The sequence below is a fragment of the Palaemon carinicauda genome, chromosome 21 (genome assembly GCF_036898095.1).
Source record: "Palaemon carinicauda isolate YSFRI2023 chromosome 21, ASM3689809v2, whole genome shotgun sequence".
Taxonomy (NCBI): domain Eukaryota; kingdom Metazoa; phylum Arthropoda; class Malacostraca; order Decapoda; family Palaemonidae; genus Palaemon; species Palaemon carinicauda.
In genome coordinates, this window is record NC_090745.1 from 22,208,688 (window position 1) to 22,233,359 (window position 24,672).

Below are 24,672 nucleotides of genomic sequence, written 5' to 3' on the forward strand. Positions count from 1 at the left end.
CATAATAAACAGCCTATTTAAGGAAAATTTCCACACCAACATTGGAATCAACTTTTAACTATGCAAGTCCAGAGTGGTGGTTACGTTCTCGGCAATCTTTATATCTCTCTAACCTTTTGATAATTTAGTGGTAGTGTTAATGATGGTATACTAAACGGATTTTGACTGAAGCAAAAAATCTATTTTTGGGTGAGATAGCCATGTCGTCCTGATGGAAGGTTCTTTTAAGTAGCTTCCTAGGGTATATTTGACTACAGTGATATTCCCAGAGAATTTACCTTAAGGTCTCCAGAATTCTAACTCCTGGCGCGAATATCCTTAAAGTTTCCTTTAAGGATATCGCATAATATCGGGACATATATCTTGATACGACACATAGTAATCTTCACCCCGAATAGCGTTTTCGCTTCGAGGGGGAAAGTGGCAAAAATAGAAGGGAAGCCGTTATCAAGGTATCCTTCTTCCGTTACTATTTGAGTATCTAGATGGCGCCATCGTCGCCGCCATGTTTATTCCTTGTAGCGTTGAGCAAGGTGCTACAGATACAGTAGTTTCGGGGGGGATCCTGCCAAGGCCTTTTCATAGAAAGGAGGGCGGGTCCATCAGGACGACATGGCTATCTCACCCAGAAATAGATTTTTCGCTTCGCTCAAAATCCGTTTTTTGGGTTCAGGCCATGTCGTCCTGATGGAAGGTTACCAGAGCATTAATGTATCTGTGGATTTCCAAATGTGCCTTAACCTCAAGACAATATTTCCTTGGTCATTCAGACCTTAGAGACATATGACGTTACCGTTATACGTCATTACTGTACTTCTAATCATGAACTATGTTAGTGCTTCCTGCCCCCTGCAGGGAAGAGTCATACCAGACTCGGGAAAAGTCTTTAGGTTTGCATATCCCATATGAACAAACCAAGCAACAAAAGCATACAGGTCTCACTGTATACAAAGCCAGTCGAAGTTTGTATTCTCAATACGAATAAAGGTTTACATAAGCCACCATAGCATCCAAGACATACAGGCTTAGCTGTATGCAACAACAGACAAGTTTGTATCTGTATAGGAACAAAGTAGGCATAGGCAGAAAAAGGTTGTGTTCATGTAAGAACAAAGATATTTTAATTGTTCTCGATGTCAATATGCAGATTATAAAGGGATAAATAAATAATGCTCACACATATCTTTGTTTAAATTTTGGGCGAAATAAGATGCAAATACCAATCAATTATTTATTGGTAATCAATAAATAGTAATTAAACATACATTATATAGTACCTGTAACACTAAAAATGCTAGTGAATACCAAGAAACATAAAAATGTAGACGAGACCAGAAATACTTGTTTCACCTGAAAGGAAACATAGTTAATGCCAACAAACTGAAAATTTAATAAATTTTCTAATATTCATTTCTGTGAATGACTGTCTTTTCACACTGCCTAAAGAACACATGGCACAAGTGTTAACTTAATGTTTCTTCACCTTTAATAACTGGAACAGTCCATAGTGTCACCCTGGGGACACTTCACTTTACATGTTGCACTGTAAGGTGTCAACACGTACACCTTATACATGACAGTCCCAATCAATTTACAGTGGAACCTCTACATCCGAACGTATCTACATCCGAATTTTCCAACATCCGAAGTAAAATTCGAGCAAATTTTTTACTCTACACCCGAATTTTATTTCGACACACGAAGTAAGCAATTTTCGTCGTACCGGTTGTATCTGAATTTTTCGACACGCGAAGTACAATTCGAACACGTTCCTACTCTACACCCGAATTTTTTTTTCGACACGAAGTAAACAATACTCGTACGCGTAGTCGGTGCTCATAGCGCCTGATATGTTTTTTATTTCCGCCGATAGAAGGCAGCACTTCGACCTCAGAGGGACCCTCAATTAGCGCGGCTTGGGTCAGTCCTCTGTTCTCGTCGGCTTCTTGCGGTTGTGCCCTGTGCGTTCTGCTATTATTGTACTGTTTTAATCGTGATTTTTTACGTGCATCCTTTTACGGTAATTTACGTAAAGTATGGGTCCTAAAAGGCTTAGTTTTGCAAGTGGTAGTGGTAGTGATGAGAAAAGGAAGAAGGAAATGCTTTCTTTAGACGTAAAGCAGGAAATTATTGAAAAACATGAGCGTGGCGTCCGCATGAGTGAACTTGCTAAACAGTATGGCCGTAATATGTCGACGATCTCGACAATCCTTAAACAGAAGGAAGCTATTAAAGCAGTGAAACCTTCTAAGGGGATCACCATTATTTCAAAACGCCGTAGCCCTATCATAGAAGAGATGGAACGACTTCTGCTAATCTGGATCAAGGACAGAGAGATTGTTGGCGACACCATCACCGAAACCGTCGTCTGCGAGAAGGCGCACGCCATCTTTACGGACTTGAAGGAGGAGAGCTCTGGGGGTGATGCTGGGGAGAGTTCAACCGAACCTTCCTCAGACGATTTCAAGGCATCTCGTGGCTGGTTTGAGAAATTTAAGAAACGGTCCGGGATTCATTCAGTTGTTCGCCACGGAGAGGCTGCTAGTGCGGACACAAAGGCTGCAGCTGACTTTGTCAAGAACTTTGAAAGGATTGTGCTGGAAGAAGGCGACGTAGAGCAGCAAGTGTTTAATTGTGATGAAACCGGGCTGTTTTGGAAGAAGATGCCCAGTCGAACCTACATCACTGCCAAAGAGAAGAAATTTCCCAGGCATAAGCCAATGAAGGATCGGTTGACTCTTGCCCTATGTGCTAACGCTAGCGGGGACTTTAAAGTCAAGCCCTTACTAGTTTACCATTCCGAGAACCCTAGGTCCTTTAAGGCACACGACGTCGATAAGGACCAGCTTCATGTTTTCTGGCGATCCAACTCGAAGGCCTGGGTCACTAGGCAGTTCTTTGTGCAATGGGTTAACCAAGTTTTCGGCCCTTCTGTGAAGAAGTATCTTCATGAACAGAAATTGCCTTTAAAGTGCCTGTTATGCCTTGACAATGCACCCGCTAACCCCCCCGGACTTGAAGATGATATCTTCGATGAATTTAAGTTCATAAAGGTGCTGTATCTTCCACCGAATACCACCTCTATCCTCCACCCCATGGACCAGCAAGTCATCTCTAATTTTAAGAAGCTGTACACCAAGCACTTATTTAAGCAGTGCTTTAATGTCACGCAAAGCACCAACTTAACTTTGCGTGAATTTTGGAGGAGCCACTTCAACATCGTGCACTGCTTGAAGATCATAGATCAGGCTTGGGTGGGATTAACTCGACGGACCCTCAATTCTGCCTGGAAGAAGCTGTGGCCTGATGCAGTTTCTCCCCGAGATTTCGAAGGTTTTGACCCCGAACCTGATCCCGTGGTGGGTGCAGCGGAAGACATAGAGGAAATCGTCTCCCTTGGCAAGTCCATGGGTCTGGAGGTCGACGCAGATGACGTTACGGAACTCGTCGCCGAACATCACGACGAACTTACCACAGAGGAGCTCAAGGAACTCCATGCTATGTTTGAGCACATGAGTGATGACGAGGAAGGGATCGAGGAGGTAGAACATGTGTTAGGTTCGGCGCATATAAAAGAGGTGTTAGGAAAATATCAAGACGTGGTCGACTTCATCGACAAATACCATCCAAAAAAATTGCAGGTTTGTCGTGTAGTTGCACAGTTCGATGATGTTTGCCTAACTTACTTTCGAAACATTCTGAAAAGCCGTACCAGGCAACTATCTATCAATAATTTCTTTAAAAAAACTACGAAGCGAACTCGTGATGAAGAGGATGTAAGTGATTCAAAGAAAACGGCAAAGAGTAAAGCGAAAGAAAGTGAAACAAAGAAAATGGCAAAGAGTGAAGCGAAAGAAATTCAATCAATTTTAAGTGTAGAGAGTGAAAGTGATTAAAATTAAATCATCAAAAAGGAAAAAAGAAAATGTAAAAAAAAATATAAAATATAAAATTAAAAAAAAAATAAGCTAAGTTATGTTAAAGTTCACTTAGTGTAAGTTAGAATAAGTTACGGTAGTGTACGTTTATCGTAGTTAACCTCTCTACCTCCTCGCCGCCCGTCTGTCTCCTCTCTGCGTAGCAAGACCAACAACACCTGCGCTGGAGTTTCTAAGGTAAAGTGACGCTAAAAACCCGTTTCTTATTTATCATTTTTTGATAATTCTTCTTTTTTACGTCTATTATCTAATTTAGTGTGCATTATTCTCTTGGGAAATTATGTGTAGTAGTTTATTAAGAAGTTTTCATAGGTTTTTGGGCTCAACCAAGGATTAATCCTATTTCAATGTATTCTTATGGGAAAATTCATTTCGACATCCGAACATTTTCTACATCCGAAGTCGGTTGTGGAACGGATTAAATTCGTATGTAGAGGTACCACTGTACTGTTCCTTGCAGCGCTAAGCGACAGGTTTTAGCACACTACCTGCTGCCACCACATACCTTTTCAACTCTTGCACTTGCTTCGTGTAGTGTTTAAGAAAACACTCTGGATGACTTCCATCCAGTATATGAGCGAAGACGCTCAAAATCCATGTATTGGAAGAAGTTCAATGACGAAGCAATTTTTCTAGGATCGTGACCTGCGGGTGTTCTGTCAGGATCCGCTCTGTGAATGAAGTAGGTGATCTTCGCCCTTAGCTGTTTTAGGGATAAGTTTGAGCCCGATGTTTCTCTTTTAAAGAGCTGGCCTCCCCTGAAGTCTGAAGTTCTACGAAGATAGACCTTTAGACACTCTACTGGACACAGCGAGACATCTTCCTTCAGAGGGCAGATTCTCCAGGGACCCCACCTTTTGGTAGGTAGCTCGTTCTTGTCGAGAAACGTTGGGTCAGGAAAGAGATTCAGTTCTCCCGCTTCTGTGAACTGAATATGGCCCTCATCCCGAGACAGGGCCACTATTTCACTAACTCTGGCCCCCGAGGCTAGAGCAAACAAGAATATAACTTTTTGAGTCAGATCTTTCAGAGAGCAGTCCTCATTGTTCACTGTTGAGGCAAAGTGTAGGACCTTATCCAAGGACCATGAGATGGGCTTCTCAGGTGCTGCAGGCCTAAGCCTAGCACAGGCCTTAGGGATCTTGTTAAAGATTTTGTTGGATAAGTCTACTTGGAAGGCGTAAAGCAAAGGTTTAGTCAAGGCTGATTTACACGTTGTTATCGTGTTGACTGCTAAACCTTGTCCATGAAAAGGTGAATAAAGAAGGATAAACAGAAATCTGTTGAGATCTCTTTTGGTCTTCTTGTCTTGACAAAAGCAACCCACTTCTTCCAAGACGACTCTTATTGCCTTCTGGTAGATTTAGACTTATATTCTTCTAAGAAGTTTATACTGTCTTTCGAGATCCAAAACCTTTTCTTAACTGCTAAGGAGAGAAAATCATGAGATGAAGGTTTTGGGTTTTCTGTGATGAAGCGAAGACAGTCGACTTCTGTACTTGTTGAGTCAGAACTGGGTCCGGCAGAGGGACCAGCCTCAGCTGCAATTCCAATACTAGAGGGAACCAATTGCTTGTCGACCTCTTGGGAGCCACTAGGGCTGCTGTTCCCTGAAAGGATCTTAGCTTATTGAGGACCTTCAACAGAAGGTTGGTTGGAGGAAACAGGTAAATCCCGGTCCATCTGTTCCAGTCGAGGGACATGCCGTCCACTGCTTCCGCTAGAGGGTCCTCGTAAGGGGCCACATAACAAGGTAGCTTCTTGTTGTCGTTCGTCACGAAGAGGTCGATCTCCAGTTCTGGGACTTGATGTAAAATGAAGGAGAATGATCCTGCGTCTAGGGACCTTTCTGACTCTATCGGCGTGAGCCTGGATAGAGCGTCCACCGTCACATTGCGGAACCCTTGAAGGTGAACTGCTGATAGTGCCATCTCTTCTTTTCCGCCAAGCGGAAGATGGCCAACATCACTTGGTTGATTTGAGGTGATCTCGGACCTTGACGATTCAAACATCTCACTATCACATCGCTGTCCAGAATCAGTCTTATATGGATTGAATGGCGAGGGGACAATTTCTTCAGCGTGAGAAAGACTGCCATGGCCTCCAAAATGTTGATGTGGAAGGTCTTTAATAGAGAGGACCAAGTCCCTTGGACTTTCCGTTGGTGAGAGTGACCTCCCCATCCTTCCTTTGATGCGTCCGTGTGGATGATGACTGAAGGTAGAGGTGGTTGCAGAGGCACCGACCTCTTCAGGTTCTTGGCTTTCGACCATCGCTTGAGAAGTAATCGTAGTCGAGTCGGTATCGGTCTTCTTAGATCTCTTCGAGCGTTTGATGCGTATCTTCTCCAGACTCCTGATGCATCCTTTAACTGTGCTCTTAGCACCGGGTCTGTCACTGATGAAAACTGAAGGGAGCCCAGCACTCTCTCCTGTTGGCATCTTGATATCCTGTTGGATTTCAGTAGTCTCTTGACAGATCCCGCTATCTCTCTCCTCTTCTTTGGTGGAATGGAGAGGCGGTGGCTGTAAGTTCCAATGTATTCCAAGCCATTGAAACTCCTAAGCTGGAGATAGTCGGGACTTTTTGACATTGATCTTGAATCCCAGATGATCCAGGAACTGGATCACCTTCTTGGATGCTTGCATGCATTTCGTCTCGGATGCTGCCCACACCAGCCAATCGTCCAGGTAGGCTACCACCTGGACGCCTTCTAGGTGTAGTTGTTGAACGACTGCATGTGCAAGCTTTGTAAAGATCCTTGGGGCTATGTTTAGTCCGAAGGGCATGGCTCTGAATACGTATTTCTTCTTCTGTAGCCTGAATCCTAGGTAGGAGGAGAGTTGGCGATTGATTGGAATATGCCAATAGGCATCTGCCTTGTCTATGGAGACTGTGTACACCCGTTTTGGCAGCAGGGTCCTTATCTGTTGAAGGGTCAGCATCCTGAACTTGTAGTTTTTTATGAACTTGTTGAGTGGCGACAAGTCCAGAAGGACTCTGAATTTGTCTGAGTCCTTCTTGGGAACACAAAACAGCCTTCCTTGGAATTTGATGGACTTTGCCCTCCTTATCACCCATTTGCTCAAGAGTTCTCGGGTATATTCTTCCAGTGCGGGGGTGGAGTGTTGGAAGAATTCAGGAAATGATGGTGGAGCTGTCTTTCAGCTCCAACCTAGTCCGTTCTTCATCAGGCTGTGGGCCCAGGGATCGAAGGTCCAACGATCCCGAAATGATTGGAGTCTTCCTCCTACCGGAAGCATCTCATTGCTTTGGTTGTCCGGAGGACTTGCCTCCTTGACCGCGCCCTCCCCTACGCGCTCTTCCTCTTGAGGGGCGTTTAGAGGAACCTCTATTTGACCCTCTACCTTTAGGGCGAAAGGTAGTGGTCTGCCTCTCACAGGCAGGAGTAAAGACTGGTGACTGGGTCACCATCTGCTCGGGTACCATCTGGTAGGTGGGTTGTGGTTGTGCCACCATCTGGAGCACCACGGTCATGGGAAGTTGTTGTTGTCTGGCGGGGCGAGAGGGCAACCTTGGCCTCTTTATCTTCCTTTTCGGGGTGGGACCCTCATCCGGGGAAGACATACTCTTAGACGACATACCCCACTTTTGGAGAAGATTCCTGTTCTCCGTGGCAGCCTTGTCGACTATTTCCTTGACCACTTCACTCGGGAAGAGGTCCTTTCCCCAGATATTGGAAGATATCAACTTCCTGGGTTCGTGCTTCACCGCAGCCGAAGCAAACACGAACTCCCTACATGCCCTTCTGGCTCTAACGAAGCCATATAGGTCCTTGACCAGTGTTGCCAAATGTGACTTGGCCACGACCATAAACATATCTGGGGATCTATGATCACTTGTCATTGCCTCCAAGGTAGTCTGGAGGGACAGAGATGCGGCAAGCCTTTCCTTTATCTCTTGCTCTCTGCGCAAGAGAAAATCAGACAACTTAAGGAGGTTTTCACTGAACTGGCGTCCAGCAATATCCGCCTCCAACTTCCCGATTGAGAAGGTAAGATGTATTTCCTTCTAGTCCTTGTGATCTGTAGGCAGAGCTAGGGATAAGGGCCTACACTCCTCAAGTGTAGGACAAGGTTTCCCAGCTTCTACTGCCTTCATCACTGCCTTGAACCCTTTTTCCACAAAGGGAAAGGCTAGTGTAGCTGGAGCAAGAAAAGAAGGGTGTTTCTTACTGCTAGCCATTAAAGCCTGAGCTTTTCCATGGTCAAGAACTATGACCTCTTACGGCTCTGTCTCCTCTTTAGACACGTTCCGCCTTCAGACGGACGAAGCAGTCTGGATAAGACTCAAAACTGGGCCAAAAGTCAACATCTTCGATGAGGACGGCTCCCAGCTTCTCTGAAATAAATATCTTCCCGTTTGTTATCGGCATGTACTCTGCATGCCTCCAAGGTTTTACTTCAGAACATGAAGGAAGATCCTTCACGTTGAGTCTCTTGTGAGACCCGCGGGACGCTGCGAGATAATGTATCTCCTTCCTCAATGCAGCTTCCTTTTCTTCACTCTGCTACTGAAATTTCTCCATCATTGACATGAGGGTAGACAGGGTCTTCCCCATTTCATCAGATGGAGGAGCAGAGGACGTAGAGGGCACTGGTTCTGGGGCTGGAACCAACGAAATAGACACTGATTTGACTTCATCCTCTTAGGTTTCAGGAGCCAAGGTAGACTCCTCTTCTGACCTTCCGCAAGAAGGTCCTTCTCGGTGTCTTCTGACACCTCTGACATCCTCTCATCTAGATGGATGTCCTTCATCGCATCTGAGACATCCGTATCTAAGGAAATCTGGACGCAAGGGATCTCAGGGTGAGGCTGTGGTATGACGGCATCCGCAGATGCCTTAGGGAACAGATGGGCCCTCATCCGGTCATTTGGAAGGTAAGGCCCCGTGGCGTTTTTTTGGAAGCCACGGACCCATCTACGCAGCTTACTTCGTGCTGCATCCCTTGACTCAGTTGTCTTGGGGTCATCAAAGGCCTCAGTAACCAAGGCTTTGCATACATTACACACCCAATACTTGAGAGTTCCTTCGGTGATGGAACAGAGGGAGTGCGCCCTGCACTCCTCGTGGCCGCAGAAGTCCTTGCTCCTGACGTTGCAGAAGACTCGCCGGCACTAAGGGTGGTCCTCCTGTAAAGAGAGGAAAACGAAATGAGTATATGGTAGTTCATCTCACTTGATAAACTATATAAATATTATTAATAATATTTTTGCATTTTATTGCATATAGCTTAGGATAGGCAAGCTAGAAATGAATTAGGAAAGACACATACATATGTTTCCTGTCCAGCCAATTGCTGTGACCTCCCTCAAAATTAAAGCCTAGAGTTATCCTATTCAGGAGGCCCATTGGAAGAGTTCTACCCTGTAAGGATAGATAAGTGTAACTTAACGCTGACTTCCCAAAGGTTTAATAATGAGGGTCATTTGTAACTGATCATCTATCAGTATATGGAAAGAAATCTCCTTTCCTTATATAGTATGGTCTCAACAATAGACTGCGTATGGACACACATAGTATGTTGGAAATTTAACTATTGTATACTTTATACTATAGTTTTCTGTTTTCAGTATGATCTATACTGCAAATATACTGTCTACTGTACAGTCATATACCGTAGTTCTAGCCGGCATGTTGCCGGCAAGGCTAGTACCTGGGGCACAGTTGAGGCGTCGCATTGCCGGCTGTCGGCAGGTCACCGGCTGTCGGCAGGTCACCGGCTGTCGGCGCTCTACTCCAGACGGTGTCTTGATGGTCAGGGTAGTGGCCGGCAGTCTGAACCCGGAAGGCCTTTGCCGGCCAACTCAGTTGTGCCGGCGGCTTGTTGGCTGTCGGCGCAGAAGTCCAGCCAGCATCTTGCCGGCTAGGGTAGTGGCCGGCAGCTGCCGGTTAGGTTAGTACCCGGCGGCACTAGCCGATAGAGAGAGAGAAACCAAGGAGTGAAGGATGATGTAAGAGCTCTGTCTTACTACCTTCCTCCATAATGAGGGTTCAAATTGAAGGGGAGAATGTATTGTTCAGGCTTCCACCCATCCACAACCATTGCCGGTCTCTGCTGGCCACAGGTTTTTGAATGGCAGTCCAAGAAAGGACTGAAGAACACTCTACAGTAAAGGGATCCTCTGCCAACACAGCTCTCCCGGAGCCTTGCGTCCATAAGGGAAAGCTGAGTGACTAGGCCACTACAACCAGGAGCCCGAGCTGGCCCTACAACCTTCCGGCAAGTGGTGAGATTGTAGGACGATGGCCAAAGGGTTGTGATGGCTAGGCCATCACTAAAGGACAGAGGGGGTAAGGGAAAAGGGTCCTGTATGAGGCAGCAGGAGAATATCTATTCACCAGCCTAGGGTCTGCCAATATAGTTAAGGGGCTGGCAGCAATCTTGCCGCCACCCCTAAGCAAGAGAGAAACAGAGTTCCATTGCCGACGCCATCCTAGGCAGCAGAAGAATGTCTCTTCTTCAGCCTAGGGTGTGCAAGCACAGGACTAGTCTACTAGACCACAGGGAGAAGGTAGCAATATCATATAACCCCTTCAGGTGCAGTCTAGGGAGGGCTAGCCTCCTATGTCGGCAGCGTTTATCCGACAGGGGAATGACTATTCACCCTGCCAGCAGCGACTATCTACTCTGAGGTTCTGACCGAAACCCAAAACCTGCCATTTGCGGCTAAGGGAAGGGACAGAAAAACCCTAGCCTAGTCCTGCCTGAATGACAACTCGAGGCACGACCGACTAGGGTTGTAGCCTAAGGCTACACTCCGAGGGAAGGAGGGATTACCCTTAGGTCTCCACTAGAGACGAGTATCACTTTATATAATAATTCTAAGATATCTATCTCCACCTGAATTGATAAAACGATACACGAGGGTAACCGGGGAATATGTATGAAAGTATACTAAAGCCACTAGACTAGTAGCCCAGTGGCAGCGAGAATCGACTACCTAAATCACCAAATCTCTCTCATATACTAACTTAGAAGAGGAAATTTTATAAGCAATCAATATATCTCACATGTATAAGTTGCCTAAATAGCTTCATTTAAATTTAATAACACTAGGAATGTCTATTATGTCATGCATGAAAGTAAACTGAAACGCCTAGGCTAGGAAGCCTAGCGTGAGCAAGGTTCGGTTACCTAAATCGCCGAAACTTACGAATAGTATCGGCATAATATAATTAATTCCTAGCAATGAAAACTAAATAGCTATCTTAATTTATGCTATTTATACTGGGAAAGTCGTTCTGGCTAACTAAATAACTCATGCGTTATGAACGACAGTGCCCATGACGCCTCCGGTTCAGGCAACAGCTCTTCCATTAAGTTTAACTTGATTTGACTTAATTTCACTGTGAGGCAAGAGCTAAAATTTATACAATATAAAGATCAAATACTCAACTTTCCAGAGGCTGAAGAGGCTGGAGATTGCAGGATAAATCCAAAGTAACGAGAGAGCAACCGAGAAAATCACCAAGTGAGATCCCTACAGATAAAGGAATAAACATGGCAGCGACGATGGCACCATCTAGATACTCAAATAGTAACGGAGGAAGGGTACCTTGATAACGGCTCCCTTTCTATTTTTGCCACTTTCCCCCTCAAAGCGAAAATGCTATTTGGGGTGAAAATTGCTGTGTCGTATCAAGATATACGCCCTCTGATATTATGCGATATCCTTAAAGGAAACTTTAAGGATATTCGCGCCAGGAGTTAGAATTCTGGAGACCTTAATGTAAATTCTCGGGGAATATCACTGTAGTCAAATATACCCTACGAAGCTACGTAAAGGAACCTTCCATCAGGACGACATGGCCTGAGCCCAAACAAGCATTATTTTTGTTTTGTACAGTATATATAAAAGTTTAATTTTTTTCCCTGTGGGTGTTCCAAGATATTCATATGTAGGCTGCGTTCATTTATCGGCAGTGAATAGCCTAACTTTTGGTAACGAGTCGGCAATATTTTCTGTCATATATTTTAAACAATATAAATTTGTTTTTGTATAGTAAACGGTATATAAAAACCTCTCTCTCTCTCTCTCTCTCTCTCTCTCTCTCTCTCTCTCTCTCTCTCTCTCTCTCTCTCTCTCTCTCTCTCTGTAACAAATAAAATTTAGTTCACATGTGGCAACCTGAGTTAAGTTTAAGAATGAAATTAGTATGACTATTGATAGTTGTGGTTAACAATTCCTTGCTTCAAGTGATACAAGAAACAAACAAAAACAGGGTGTTTGATTACAGCAGCTGATTCTCTCTCTCTCTCTCTCTCTCTCTCTCTCTCTCTCTCTCTCTCTCTCTCTCTCTCTCTCTCTCTCTCTCTCTCTCTCGTGTTATACAATACTTACATATAGATGAAGAAACCAAAATTGGTTTCCTTAAAAAGTATCAATTAAATACAACACTAAAAACATACATACATACATACATATACCAAAGGCACTTCCCCCAATTTTGGGGGGTAGCCGACAACAACAAGAAACAAAGCAAAAAAAAGGGGACCTCTACTCTCTACGTTCCTCCAGCCTAACCAGGGACTCAGCCGAGTTCAGCTGGTACTGCTAGGGTGCCACAGCCCAACCTCCCACATTTCCACCACAAGATGAAGCTTCATACTGCTGAGTCCCCTACTGCTGCTACCTCCGCGGTCATCTAAGGCACCGGAGGAAGCAGCAGGGCCTACCGGAACTGCGTCACAATCGCTCGCCATTCATTCCTATTTCTAGCACGCTCTCTTGCCTCTCTCACATCTATCCTCCTATCACCCAGAGCTTTCTTCACACCATCCATCCACCCAAACCTTGGCCTTCCTCTTGTACTTCTACCATCAACTCTTGCATTCATCACCTTCTTTAGCAGACAGCCATTTTCCATTCTCTCAACATGGCCAAACCACCTCAACACATTCATATCCACTCTAGCCGCTAACTCATTTCTTACACCCGTTCTCACCCTCACCACTTCGTTCCTAACCCTATCTACTCGAGATACACCAGCCATACTCCTCAGACACTTCATCTCAAACACATTCAATTTCTGTCTCTCCATCACTTTCATTCCCCACAACTCCGATCCATACATCACAGTTGGTACAATCACTTTCTCATATAGAACTCTCTTTACATTCATGCCCAATCCTCTATTTTTTACTACTCCCTTAACTGCCCCCAACACTTTGCAACCTTCATTCACTCTCTGACGTACATCTGCTTCCACTCCACCATTTGCTGCAACAACAGACCCCAAGTACTTAAACTGATCCACCTCCTCAAATAACTCTCCATTCAACATGACATTCAACCTTGCACCACCTTCCCTTCTCGTACATCTCATAACCTTACTCTTACCCACATTAACTCTCAACTTCCTTCTCTCACACACCCTTCCAAATTCTGTCACTAGTCGGTCAAGCTTCTCTTCTGTGTCTGCTACCAGTACAGTATCATCCGCAAACAACAACTGATTTACCTCCCATTCATGATCATTCTCGCCTACCAGTTTTAATCCTCGTCCAAGCACTCTAGCATTCACCTCTCTCACCACTCCATCAACATACAAGTTAAACAACCACGGCGACATCACACATCCCTGTCTCAGCCCCACTCTCACCGGAAACCAATCGCTCACCTCATTTCCTATTCTAACACATGCTTTACTACCTGTGTAGAAACTTTTCACTGCTTGCAACAACCTTCCACCAACTCCATATAACCTCATCACATTCCACATTGCTTCCCTATCAACTCTATCATATGCTTTCTCCAGATCCATAAACGCAACATACACCTCCTTACCTTTTGCTAAATATTTCTCGCATATCTGCCTAACTGTAAAAATCTGATTCATACAACCCCTACCTCTTCTAAAACCACCCTGTACTTCCAAGATTGCATTCTCTGTTTTATCCTTAATCCTATTAATCAGTATTCTACCATACACTTTTCCAACTACACTCAACAAACTAATACCTCTTGAATTACAACACTCATGCACATCTCCCTTACCCTTATATAGTGGTACAATACATGCACAGACCCAATCTACTGGTACCATTGACAACACAAAACACACATTAAACAATCTCACCAACCATTCAAGTACAGTCACACCCCCTTCCTTCAACATCTCAGCTTTCACACCATCCATACCAGATGCTTTTCCTACTCTCGTTTCATCTAGTGCTCTCCTCACTTCCTCTATTGTAATCTCTCTCTCATTCTCATCTCCCATCACTGGCACCTCAACACCTGGAACCGCAATTATATCTGCCTCCCTATCATCCTCAACATTCAGCAAACTTTCAAAATATTCCGCCCACCTTTTCCTTGCCTCCTCTCCTTTTAACAACCTTCCATTTCCATCTTTCACTGTCTCTTCAATTCTTGCGCCGGCCTTCCTTACTCTCTTCACTTCTTTCCAAAACTTCTTCTTATTCTCTTCATATGACTGACCCAGTCCCTGACCCCACCTCAGGTCAGCTGCCCTCTTTGCCTCACGTACCTTGCGCTTTACTTCCACCTTTTGCTCTCTATATTTTTCATACTTCTCTATACTATTACTCTGCAGCCATTCTTCAAAAGCCCTCTTTTTCTCTTCCACTTTTACCTTCACTCCTTCATTCCACCATTCACTGCCCTTCCTCATGCTGCCTCCAACAACCTTCTTGCCACATACATCACTTGCAATCCCAACAAAATTTTCTTTTGCTAACTTCCACTCCTCCTCTAAATTACCAGTTTCTCTTACTCTCACCTCGTTATATGCCATTTTCAACCTTTCCTGATATTTACTTTTTACCCCCGGTTTTATTAGCTCTTCAACCCTCACTAGCTCCCTTTTACATCCACCTACTCTATTCCCCCACTCTTTTGCTACAACTAATTTTCCTTTCACCAAAAAATGATCAGACATACCGTTAGCCATACCCCTAAACACGTGCACGTCTTTCAATCTTCCAAACATTCTTTTAGTTATCAACACATAATCCATTAATGCCCTTTCTACTACTCTTCCATTTGCCACTCTTACCCATGTATACTGTGTATAAATCCATTTCAATCGTAACTTAAATTACGGCATCCAATTTCATCAGCAAATCACTATTTTTTTTAGGAAACTTCATTGCATTTTAGAAAATTGCTACTATTTAAATAGTTAATTGTGCTTTAAATTCTGGGTGTGTTTTAACAATCAAATATTACTGATATCTTTTTGTTTTACTTTTGGCTGTGATCAGATCAGCTGATGTCTAGCTGCCGCTCTCAAGAATATGTCTGTATGAATAAAGTAACAAAGTATTGTTATACTATTTATAACTTATTCAAAACATCTATACAGTTAATATTACATAACCATCAATGTGTTATAACTTATCATAATTTTCATTCAGTATATTTAAAACTCCCTCCCTCTCTCTCTCTCTCTCTCTCTCTCTCTCTCTCTCTCTCTCTCTCTCTCTCTCTCTCTCTCTCTCTCTCTCTCTTACTACTACAGTACACCTTATTACAACATTGTAAATATTGTAATGTTTATATGTAGCTATACACAGAAAAAAAAACCATTACATTTAATTAACCAATATTAATTCAATGAGACTTTTGACTTTGTCTTCCAGAATTTAATGAAAAATTACAATATAAAACAAAACCATGTTGTAATCAAGTGTATTCACATAGTTTGTTTTATAGTATCATTTTTTATTAAATTCTAGAAGACAAAGTCAAACGTTTCCTTGAATTAATATTGGTTAATTAAATTTAATGTTTTTTTTATTTTCTATGTAAAGCTACATATAAACATTGCAATAATTGCAATGTTGTAATAAAGTGTATCCACATGGTTTTGTTTTATATTGTCATTTTTCATTAAATTCTGGAAGACAAAGGCAAAAGCGTCATTGAATCAATATTGGTTAATTAAATTTAAAAAAAAACATTAAATTTAATTAACCAATATTAATTCAATGAGAATTTTGACTGTCTTCCAGAATTTAATAAAAAAGGACAATATAAAACAAAACCATGTGAATACATTTTATTACAACAAAGAAGAAGAAAAATACATAGAAAATAACCCATTAAATTTAATTAATCAATATTATTTCAATGAGACTTATGACTTTGTCTTCCAGCCATAATGTTTTCAATATCTGCATCGAAAGATGTACATATTTTTAATTCTAAGAATGTTTGCCAAATGTCTGTCGGTCAACCTATTTCTTTCTTCAGTTTTAACGTTTTTCATGCTGGAAAAAACTGTTCGCAAGAGTATGTACTTCCCCACATACATAATAATTTTCTGGATAAATTTATAATTTGATTGAATTTATTGAGAGAATGCAATTTCTTATAAAATAAAGGAAGTGTGTGCTCTCTCTGGAAAGTTTTTAAACCTTGCCGACTTTGCAGCTCAATCAGTTCAAGTTGGTACTCAACTGGTGCTTTATCATATTGAAATGAAAATTGGTCATTAAATAGTTTTAACTCAATTTCAATCTTTTTAAAATCAGAAAATCTAACTGTAAACTCTCCAAGCAAATCTTAATATAGTTTTGTATATTTTTCAAAGTTTACAGAAAACTTTTTCTCTTTCAGAGAGACTACAAAACTGTACAATGTTACCAGCTTTTAGCTGTTCTATAAAAAGTTCTAATTTCTTTATAAAACTAGTTATCCGCTCAAACATTGAGGAACATAACTGGTCCTTTCCTTGTAAATTCAAATTAAGTTCAGCTAATACTTTGGTGGTGTCTACAAAGAAAGATAAATCATTCAACCATTCTTCATTTTCTAAAAAAATCCACATTTTGCTTCTTTTTTTTTCCAAGAACACTTATTTCAGGCAACAATAATTGAAATAATTTTAAGGTTGCTGCTTTACTGAGCCATCTATTATTTTATTATCTTATTTATTAAATATAAAGCATTTTAATTAAATTACATGAAGACTCTCTAGCCCACTACATGATAAATTTGCTAAAAACTTTCTTTTTTTAATGAGTCAATAGTGGGCCGCATCCAAACATTGAGTTGCGGCCCACGGGCTGCAGGTTGGACATCCCTGCTCTAGGGATTTGAAGTTGAAACCTCTGTTATTGTACCATACAGAGAACCATAAACAATGCCAAATTCCTTTTTATTTTTTTCTGGTGAAAAGGTAATCCCAAAGGCTGGGTTACAATTACTTTTATATCGACTGGTTCTTCTATCATTTCATCTTGAAGGTACAGAAATATTTCCTGGAGAAGGACATCCTGTTTAACAGTTTTTTGCAGCTGGTCAACACCCCAGGTCACCCCCCCTTATTCATGGATGACTTTTATCCAAACGTTAAGGTTATTTTTCCTCCCCCGAACACTACATCACTTATCGAGACACTGGAACAAGGATTATTATAGTGTTGTTTAACAAATATTATTTACGTCACATTGGCGGTGTAAAAATAACATTACAAAGGTTCTGGAAAAATTATGATATTTACAAATGAAAACCTTTTGAAACTAGCTCAAAGCAGAGAGGAAGAGAAAGATGAAATGGAAGCAGAAGTGGTGGCAGAACCAACTAGGAATTTAAGACAAAAATAAGTGCAGAATCATCTGCTCCAATTAATGAGGCTCTATTAAAGCATGGATTACAGGCCCAAAAGTTTGAAAGGTTCACAGAGGTTTCGGCTGCTGTTTATGATGATTTATACCACCAGGTTATGAGGAACAGAAAAGAGCCACCACCCGGACATTAATGGATCGATTCTTTAAGAAACTAGAAGAAATTCATATTATACTTGTTCCAACAATTATCCAGTGTTACCAATTCAGTTACATCCTTGTCTCCATCTCCATTGGCTGATGAAGCTATGTCTCTACAATCAATTGCTTCCTCTCTCACCTTCAGCCTGTAATTCACGCTGGCTGTCATGTCACCCAAAGTCTATTCCCTTATGCCAGCTGTTCTACCTTACAAGCTAAGATTGCATACTAAACATTTTTCCTTGATTAAGGTTAACATTTTCCTCTAATCTGACCTCCAGCTAATGTTTTAAATATTATCCATAATATATTTTCAAAATAATATATAGTTAACATATATTAGTATGATGGCATAGTTATTAAGAAACTTGTTTAACTTAGCTTGATGGACTACTCGCCAAAAATCAGTATGTACAGTATGCAGCAAGATTGCATAATAGTACTAGAAAAAAAAATAAATGGTCATTGAAAGTAAATGTAGTGCAATATTTTTTTTACTTTTTAAAAGCATTTTACATATTGATAACAAATAGCTGTAGGAATTCTTCATGTTGCTGCTGTTTACGTCGATTAGTATACAATACACAGAACTTACTAAAGATAGTGCGACCAGCTTACTGAATACTTAGAAAAAAAATATCTTTAAACTGTTGGTGGTGAAATGTGAAAAAATTGATATATAGTTCATAGAATGTCAATTCAATTAATATCTAAATGCAGAAATTCTTGTTAGATTTTTAGCCTAGTTAGCTAGTGATAGCAAGATCACCTGATGGAGAACAATGGAGGGTTGGGATTTGTGGATGGGTTGTTACTTGTGAGGTGTCTAACCATGATCATGTTGAACTAGCTAACTTTCCAGCTCCCAAACACACACTGAACGTATCTTTTTCATATGGTATATGGTTACTTTGGCTATTATCTTTTTTTTATAATTTGTCGAAGTATTGTTGCCCCCTTTTTTTAAGTAAACTTTGGAGGATTTGTCTTTATATTTTAAAAATTTGTAAGATGCGGAAAAACTGACAAGGGATTCCTACTTTGAGGACTAAATTTCCATGATTTTATTTATCATTGGACAGTGTGCTGATAATTCTGTTGTAGGTAATTAACTAGTACAGTATAGTTTTGCAGCCTCCATATATATACTCCACCAGTATTGTTCAGTAAATATTTCTCGTAGTGTTTCATGAATGGGATGAGTAATTGGACTTTCATTCATGTATTTTACTGTTTAAACATTAGATATACCATCATAACATGTGGTTTTATATTTTTTTGTAGGCACTATGCTCAGAGTTACCATCATCTTCTTGAGCTAAGATCAACAGATACAAACCTCCATGAAATTCGCGTCGTTGCAGCAATAATTAACTACAAAATATGTCGGCTTGATTTTGCTCTGAATCTTCCTAGAGATGCCATTGCTCAGTTTCGTCGTCATATTGACCTTTTCCGGCAGAAGACTGGTCCAAAGGAACTTATATTTGAGCACTATGCATGGCTTTCCAAGCAGTAAGTATTATTAGTAATTATTTCAATGACTCCTCCTAGAGTTCATTGCTGTTCCTTTGGAAGAAATGGCCTTGACTCTTTGACTCTAAAGAAAAAACTATTTGGTACAATAACCCCCATTTCCCTGATGCTCCCAGCCATGTGAGGCTACTCGCAGGTGGTGATCTAAATGAGTGTATGATTTCCCTATCTTAATATTTACATTCTCTTTTGGTAGACATACCCTATTCTACTGTAACATATTTGTGTCTTTATAGTACAGTAGTATGTTCTTACACAAATACAATCATGGTCCATTCATAGGAGTAGGAGTTCAGCAAACCTGGAACAACCATTGAAAATTGATGAGGTAGTTATAACTAGTCAGCAAGACTAAAATCAAAATCAACTTTGCAGTACAGTCAGCCCTCCTTATTATCCCGAGTTAGGTAACAGAGACACCCAAGGGTAGATCAACTCATATCCCTCCCGAGATACAGACCACTGCCTAGGGGCGGTAGACTAACACATTAGGTAACCAACTGTACTGCTTTATAGTCGGCCCTCTTTATTCACATGGATTAGGTAACAAAGACACTCGTGAAAAACAAGATTATGCAAATACTTGCTGCCCTAACCTAAACACTCACTGCCTATTGCTTATGCGCAGTCGACTAACACATTGATTAAACCACAGTACTGCCTAATATTGATTTTATGTGGTTTCTATCACAGTTTAAATATTGTGTTAATGAATGAACACATTTCAGTAAGTGTTCAGTACATGTACACTCATGTACTACGTACAATGTAAGACTACGGTACCGTATATATAACACTAGTCATCGGGACACTTCTACGTAAATAATGTACTGTAACAACAAAACACCATTGTTCATTTGTAATATAGCACTTGCTGATACTGTAGTGTATATTATTGTAATATATGTACAGTACTATCAGTGCAGTACAGCTTAATTAGCTAAGTGCTTAAATTTTTCGACAGATCAACTTGCTCCGTTCAAACTCACCATACACGTAACAGCAGTTTGTACATAGTACTGTACTGTAGTTGATATAACAATAACACTACAGTATTACACAATAAATATGGTTTGTTCGTAACAGAAATACAAACCACGCTATTTACATTGGGTTTACCTTTTAGCGCAGCTGAAATGGCGAGCCATTAGAATTTAACGAGGGTGTATTACCCCCGCGCTAGTTAGCGGGGGGGGGGGGGGGGTAGGGGAGTGGTAGCTAGCTACCCCTCCCCCCCCTCACACACAGGTGAATGCTCACGTTCACTTTTGGCTCGGACTGGGACAGACGTCTCTGTCTTGGTCCTCGCTTGGCAGCCATTGTTGTTTTGTCTTTACTTAATCACTTACTTTTCTTTTACTCAATATATATTCAAACATGTTTTCATATTTGTATATATATTTGAGTGTAGAAATCAGTAAGTTTCCTTTTCAGAGTTGTGTGTGTAGTGTACAATATCTCCGTGGAGTCCTCGGCAGTTAGGCCACCACGGCGTAATTTATGGGTTGCGATCGAGTTTGACTTCGGTCTTTCTCTCTCTCTCTTGAGGTCGTTCACCCTTTTACTACGTTTTACTACGCCCCTTGTAGCTTCCTTCCCGTGTGGGGGGGTTGCTACGCCGTACGTTTTGTCTCAATTAGTTTATGAATCTAATTGTAGTTGTTAATTTTTCAGCTTGTAGAATGATTCCTTTCGGGGTTTTCGTTCTTTCTTTAGTGTTCATTCTTTTTTAAATTACATAATTACACAGTTTCATAATCATAATTGTTATAATTCTGTTTTGGTTACAGCTCTCCTTCCGTGAGTGTAAGTGGTTATGAGGGCACGTGCCTGTTGTGTAATTCTTGTTTCCTTTCCCTCGGGATTCCTCTTCGGAGCCTTCCCGGGGGAATGAATGTGTACTAATGATTTTTGTTTTATTTTTTTACAGTTACCGATGTAGTTCGTTTCTGTAATATGGCAACGGTGTGAGCTGTCTTGTTGAGGCCTGGGGATTCGGCTTTTGCTGCCTCCCCTTTGGGTTTTCGTCAGGGGCGTGTCCCCTTCTACTGGAAGTACTCCCGTGACGATTGACAGCTCTCCAGTTCATTTTAGAACTTTCAGGAGGCTTGCCTCCTTGGGTGGGTAACTTTGCTTCCGAGGAAAGTTTTTCCTGTCCAGGCTTGAGTTTTTCCCCTTTTGGGGGGATTTTCTCTTGCCTTTTTTTCGTGCGACTATGCTCTTGGTGCTGAGCGGTCACACCTGCAGTTTCGCTCAAGGGGCTGGGCAACTGCAGGAGCCCCTCTTCGGAGGATTGCTCCTTTTAGGTCACTGGCTGACCAGTCTCTTCTACGAAGTGTTTCTCTTTCGTTCGCGAGAGAGTACACTCATAGAGACTCCTCTTCGGAGGATTCTTCTGCTGCTGTTGCTGTTGGCCTCCTTCGCCGTAAGGGCCTCTCATCTCCCTATAAGGGTGCTAAGAGGCGCCTTTTTGAATCTCCGTTTGCAGCCTACAACTTCTTCTTCTTGATCTTCCGCCCTGGTACAGATGGACAGCAGTCTGACCTCGTCTTCCGACGGGCAACGGTCTTCCCGACGGACAACGGTCTTCCCGACGGGCAACGGTCTTCCCGACGGGCAACGGTCTTCCGACGGACATCAGTCTCCTGGCGGACAGGCAACGGTCTTCCGACGAACATCTGTCTCCCGACGGACAACGATCCCTTCGGGGCAAAGGGTTGCCTCCCACGGGGGTTTTTCCCTTGCATGTCAGGGTTCCCCTGCGCGCCATTCTGCTGTGTTCTCTCCTGCTCCTGCTTAGTGTTAGCGCACAGGCGCTCTCCTGCTCATCAGCGCTTCCTGATCGCTAGCGCTCTCCTGTTCGCCAGCGCTCTCCTGTTCGTCAGCGCTCTCCTGTTCGTCAGCGCTCTCCTGTTCGTCAGGGCTCTCATGATGATCATCTCTGCTGTTCCTGTTGGTTCCTGTTACGCGCCCTGTGCGCCCACGTTCGCCCTCGCGATCTAGAACTTCGGTTCAGGTCTGGGTCAAGGACTCTTCTTCTATGCGCAGGCTTCCACGCGTTGCCTTCTGCTCATCAGCGATCATCAGCTCGCCAGCGACCTTAGACGCGTCGACGTTCACCTGCTCGCCAGCGATCTCCTACGCGTCAACGATCGCCATCGATCTGCCACACGTGTCAGTTCCCCTGACCACCATCAATAGCGATCTAGCGCTCGCCTGCTGTGGACCACGATCTCCGGTAGCTGAGTCTTGCCGTAGATCTTCCTCCTGCTCGCCAGCGCTCACCTTTTCTTCTGTCCTTCTGTTTGCCAGCTTTCTTCATTTGCCAGCGCACATCTGCGCGCCCTTCTTTGCCACGCACCAATGGGCGCCAACGGTTTTCTGACCGTCTAGGATCGCCTGATTAACAGCTGGCTTCAGCGCTCACCTTCCTGATGCACCTGCGCGCCTTCTGTTAGCGCGATGCGCGCTAACCATCACTAGCCTCTCTAGCATTGGCAATCGCCTACGCACCCACGCGATTATTCTTCTGCTCGCTAGCGTTTTGTTAACGCACCACCGCTCGCCAACGCGCCGTCGCTTGCCGACGCGCCATCGCTTGCCAACGCTCCGTCACTCTCCTGCGAGCTATCGCCTCGCAGAACGCGCCCTCGCTCGTCAACGCGCCATCACTTGCCGACGCGCCATCGGTCTCCCGACCGCCTGTGCTCACCCGCGCGCCCACGTGCCTGCGCGGCCACACGCCCACGTTCCTGCGCGACCGCACGCCCACGTGCCTGCACGTCTACGCTCATGCGCGACCGCGCATATGCTCTCCAATGTTCGCCAGCACGCGAACCAACAGTATTCCATCGCGCGAACGGACGGTGTTCCGTCGCGCGGACGGACGGTGTTCCGTCGCGCGAACCGACGGTGTTCCGTTGCGCGAACCGACGGTGTTCCGTCGCGCGAACCGACGCGGTTCCGTCGCGCGAACCGACGGGGTTCCGTCGCACGAACCTACGGTGTTCGGTCGCGCGAACCTACGGTGTTCCGCCGCGCGAACCTACGGTGTTCCGTCGCGCGAACCTACGGTGTTCCATCGCGCGAACCTACGGTGTTCCGCCGCGCGAACCTACGGTGTTCCGTCGCGCGAACCTACGGTGTTCCGTCGCGCGAACCTACGGTGTTCCGTCGCGCGAACCTACGGTGTTCGGTCGCGCGAACCTACGGTGTTCGGTCGCGCGAACCGAGGGTGTTCGGTCGCGCGAACCGAGGGTGTTCGGTCGCGCGAACCGAGGGTGTTCGGTCGTGCGAACCGAGGGTGTTCGGTCGCGCGAACCGAGGGTGTTCGGTCGCGCGAACCGAGGGTGTTCGGTCGTGCGAACCGACGGTGTTCCGTCGCGCGAACCGACGGTATTCCGTCGCGCGAACCGACGGTGTTCCATCGCGCGAACCTACAGTGTTTCTTCGCACGAACGTCGGCTTAATTCTTGCAGTATCCATTGCTCGCCTATGGGTTATTGCTCGCCGACCACCAGCTCTCGCCCTTCCTACCACGCTCGCCCTCCTTCTGCCCTCCTTCGCTCACCTTCGTTTGCGTTCCTGCATGACCGCGCATGGGCTCCACGTCCGCCCACGCGCTAATCATTGATTTACCATCGCGCGAGCTCCAGGGCGATTGCGACCACGATTCCCATTGGGGTTTTCGCAACTTGGCCAGCCTGGCGAGTTCTTCTGGAGCGTATTTCCAGAACACAGCCTCACCCCGTTAACGCAGAGCATGGCACATGCAAGAATAAGAAGAATCTTCAGGGAGGTCTGAGCAACACTCCTCTTTCCAGAACCTGGGTTAGCCCTTCCCCGTCATTCCCTGGAAGTATTTTTGGCGGGGGGCTTTCCGTTCGAGATTTCTCCATCGGCCAAGGGGTGACTGCTTACCCCTTCCCCTTCTCCATCTTGTGTAAGGGGCTTGCCAGGTCCTTTCCCTCCTCGGTTATGGCCCGAGGTTTGGTTCAAGGAAGCTACAGGAAGGTCATGGGTACTTTCCTCCTCTCGGGCTCAGGCACCTTGGCGTTTCGTCGTTAAGTATCTAACTTGCGGGCAAGCTCGATGTTGGACCATCTGGACGCGCTGACCGAGGGTTTCCTTTCGGGTGTCTCATCCGTGGATGTCGACAACCTCAGACACCCTTCCATCCTTGAGAGGAGTTTGTTTGTGCCCAAGGACAGAGATATAGACAGCGGCTGTGCGGAGGAAGTCGACTTCTGTTTTCACTCCTCCAAGGCGCTTTCTTCCAGACACTGCAGGGCTCCAGCGCCTTTTCCTTTCAACCACGTCGGCCTAAGTTATCGGCGACAACAACTGAGACAAGGTGTCCAATTGCAGTTTCCTCCTGTCAGGAACAGATGGCACGGGGGGGGGGGGGGGGGGGGGGGGCATAGTCCTAGAGGGAG

At 43.9% G+C, this 24,672-nt stretch overlaps 1 protein-coding gene across 2 annotated transcripts in view; it reads left to right on the plus strand.

Annotated features, from left to right (window-relative positions):
• The window catches only part of gry (trafficking protein particle complex subunit 11 gry), a 286,176-nt gene that overhangs the window by 116,208 nt on the left and 145,296 nt on the right, over positions 1-24,672 (plus strand). For both annotated transcript variants that reach the window (XM_068344871.1, XM_068344872.1), the window contains exon 7: positions 18,986-19,216. In XM_068344871.1, the coding sequence (XP_068200972.1) occupies positions 18,986-19,216 (231 nt within the window). The remainder of the gene's footprint in view (positions 1-18,985; positions 19,217-24,672) is intronic.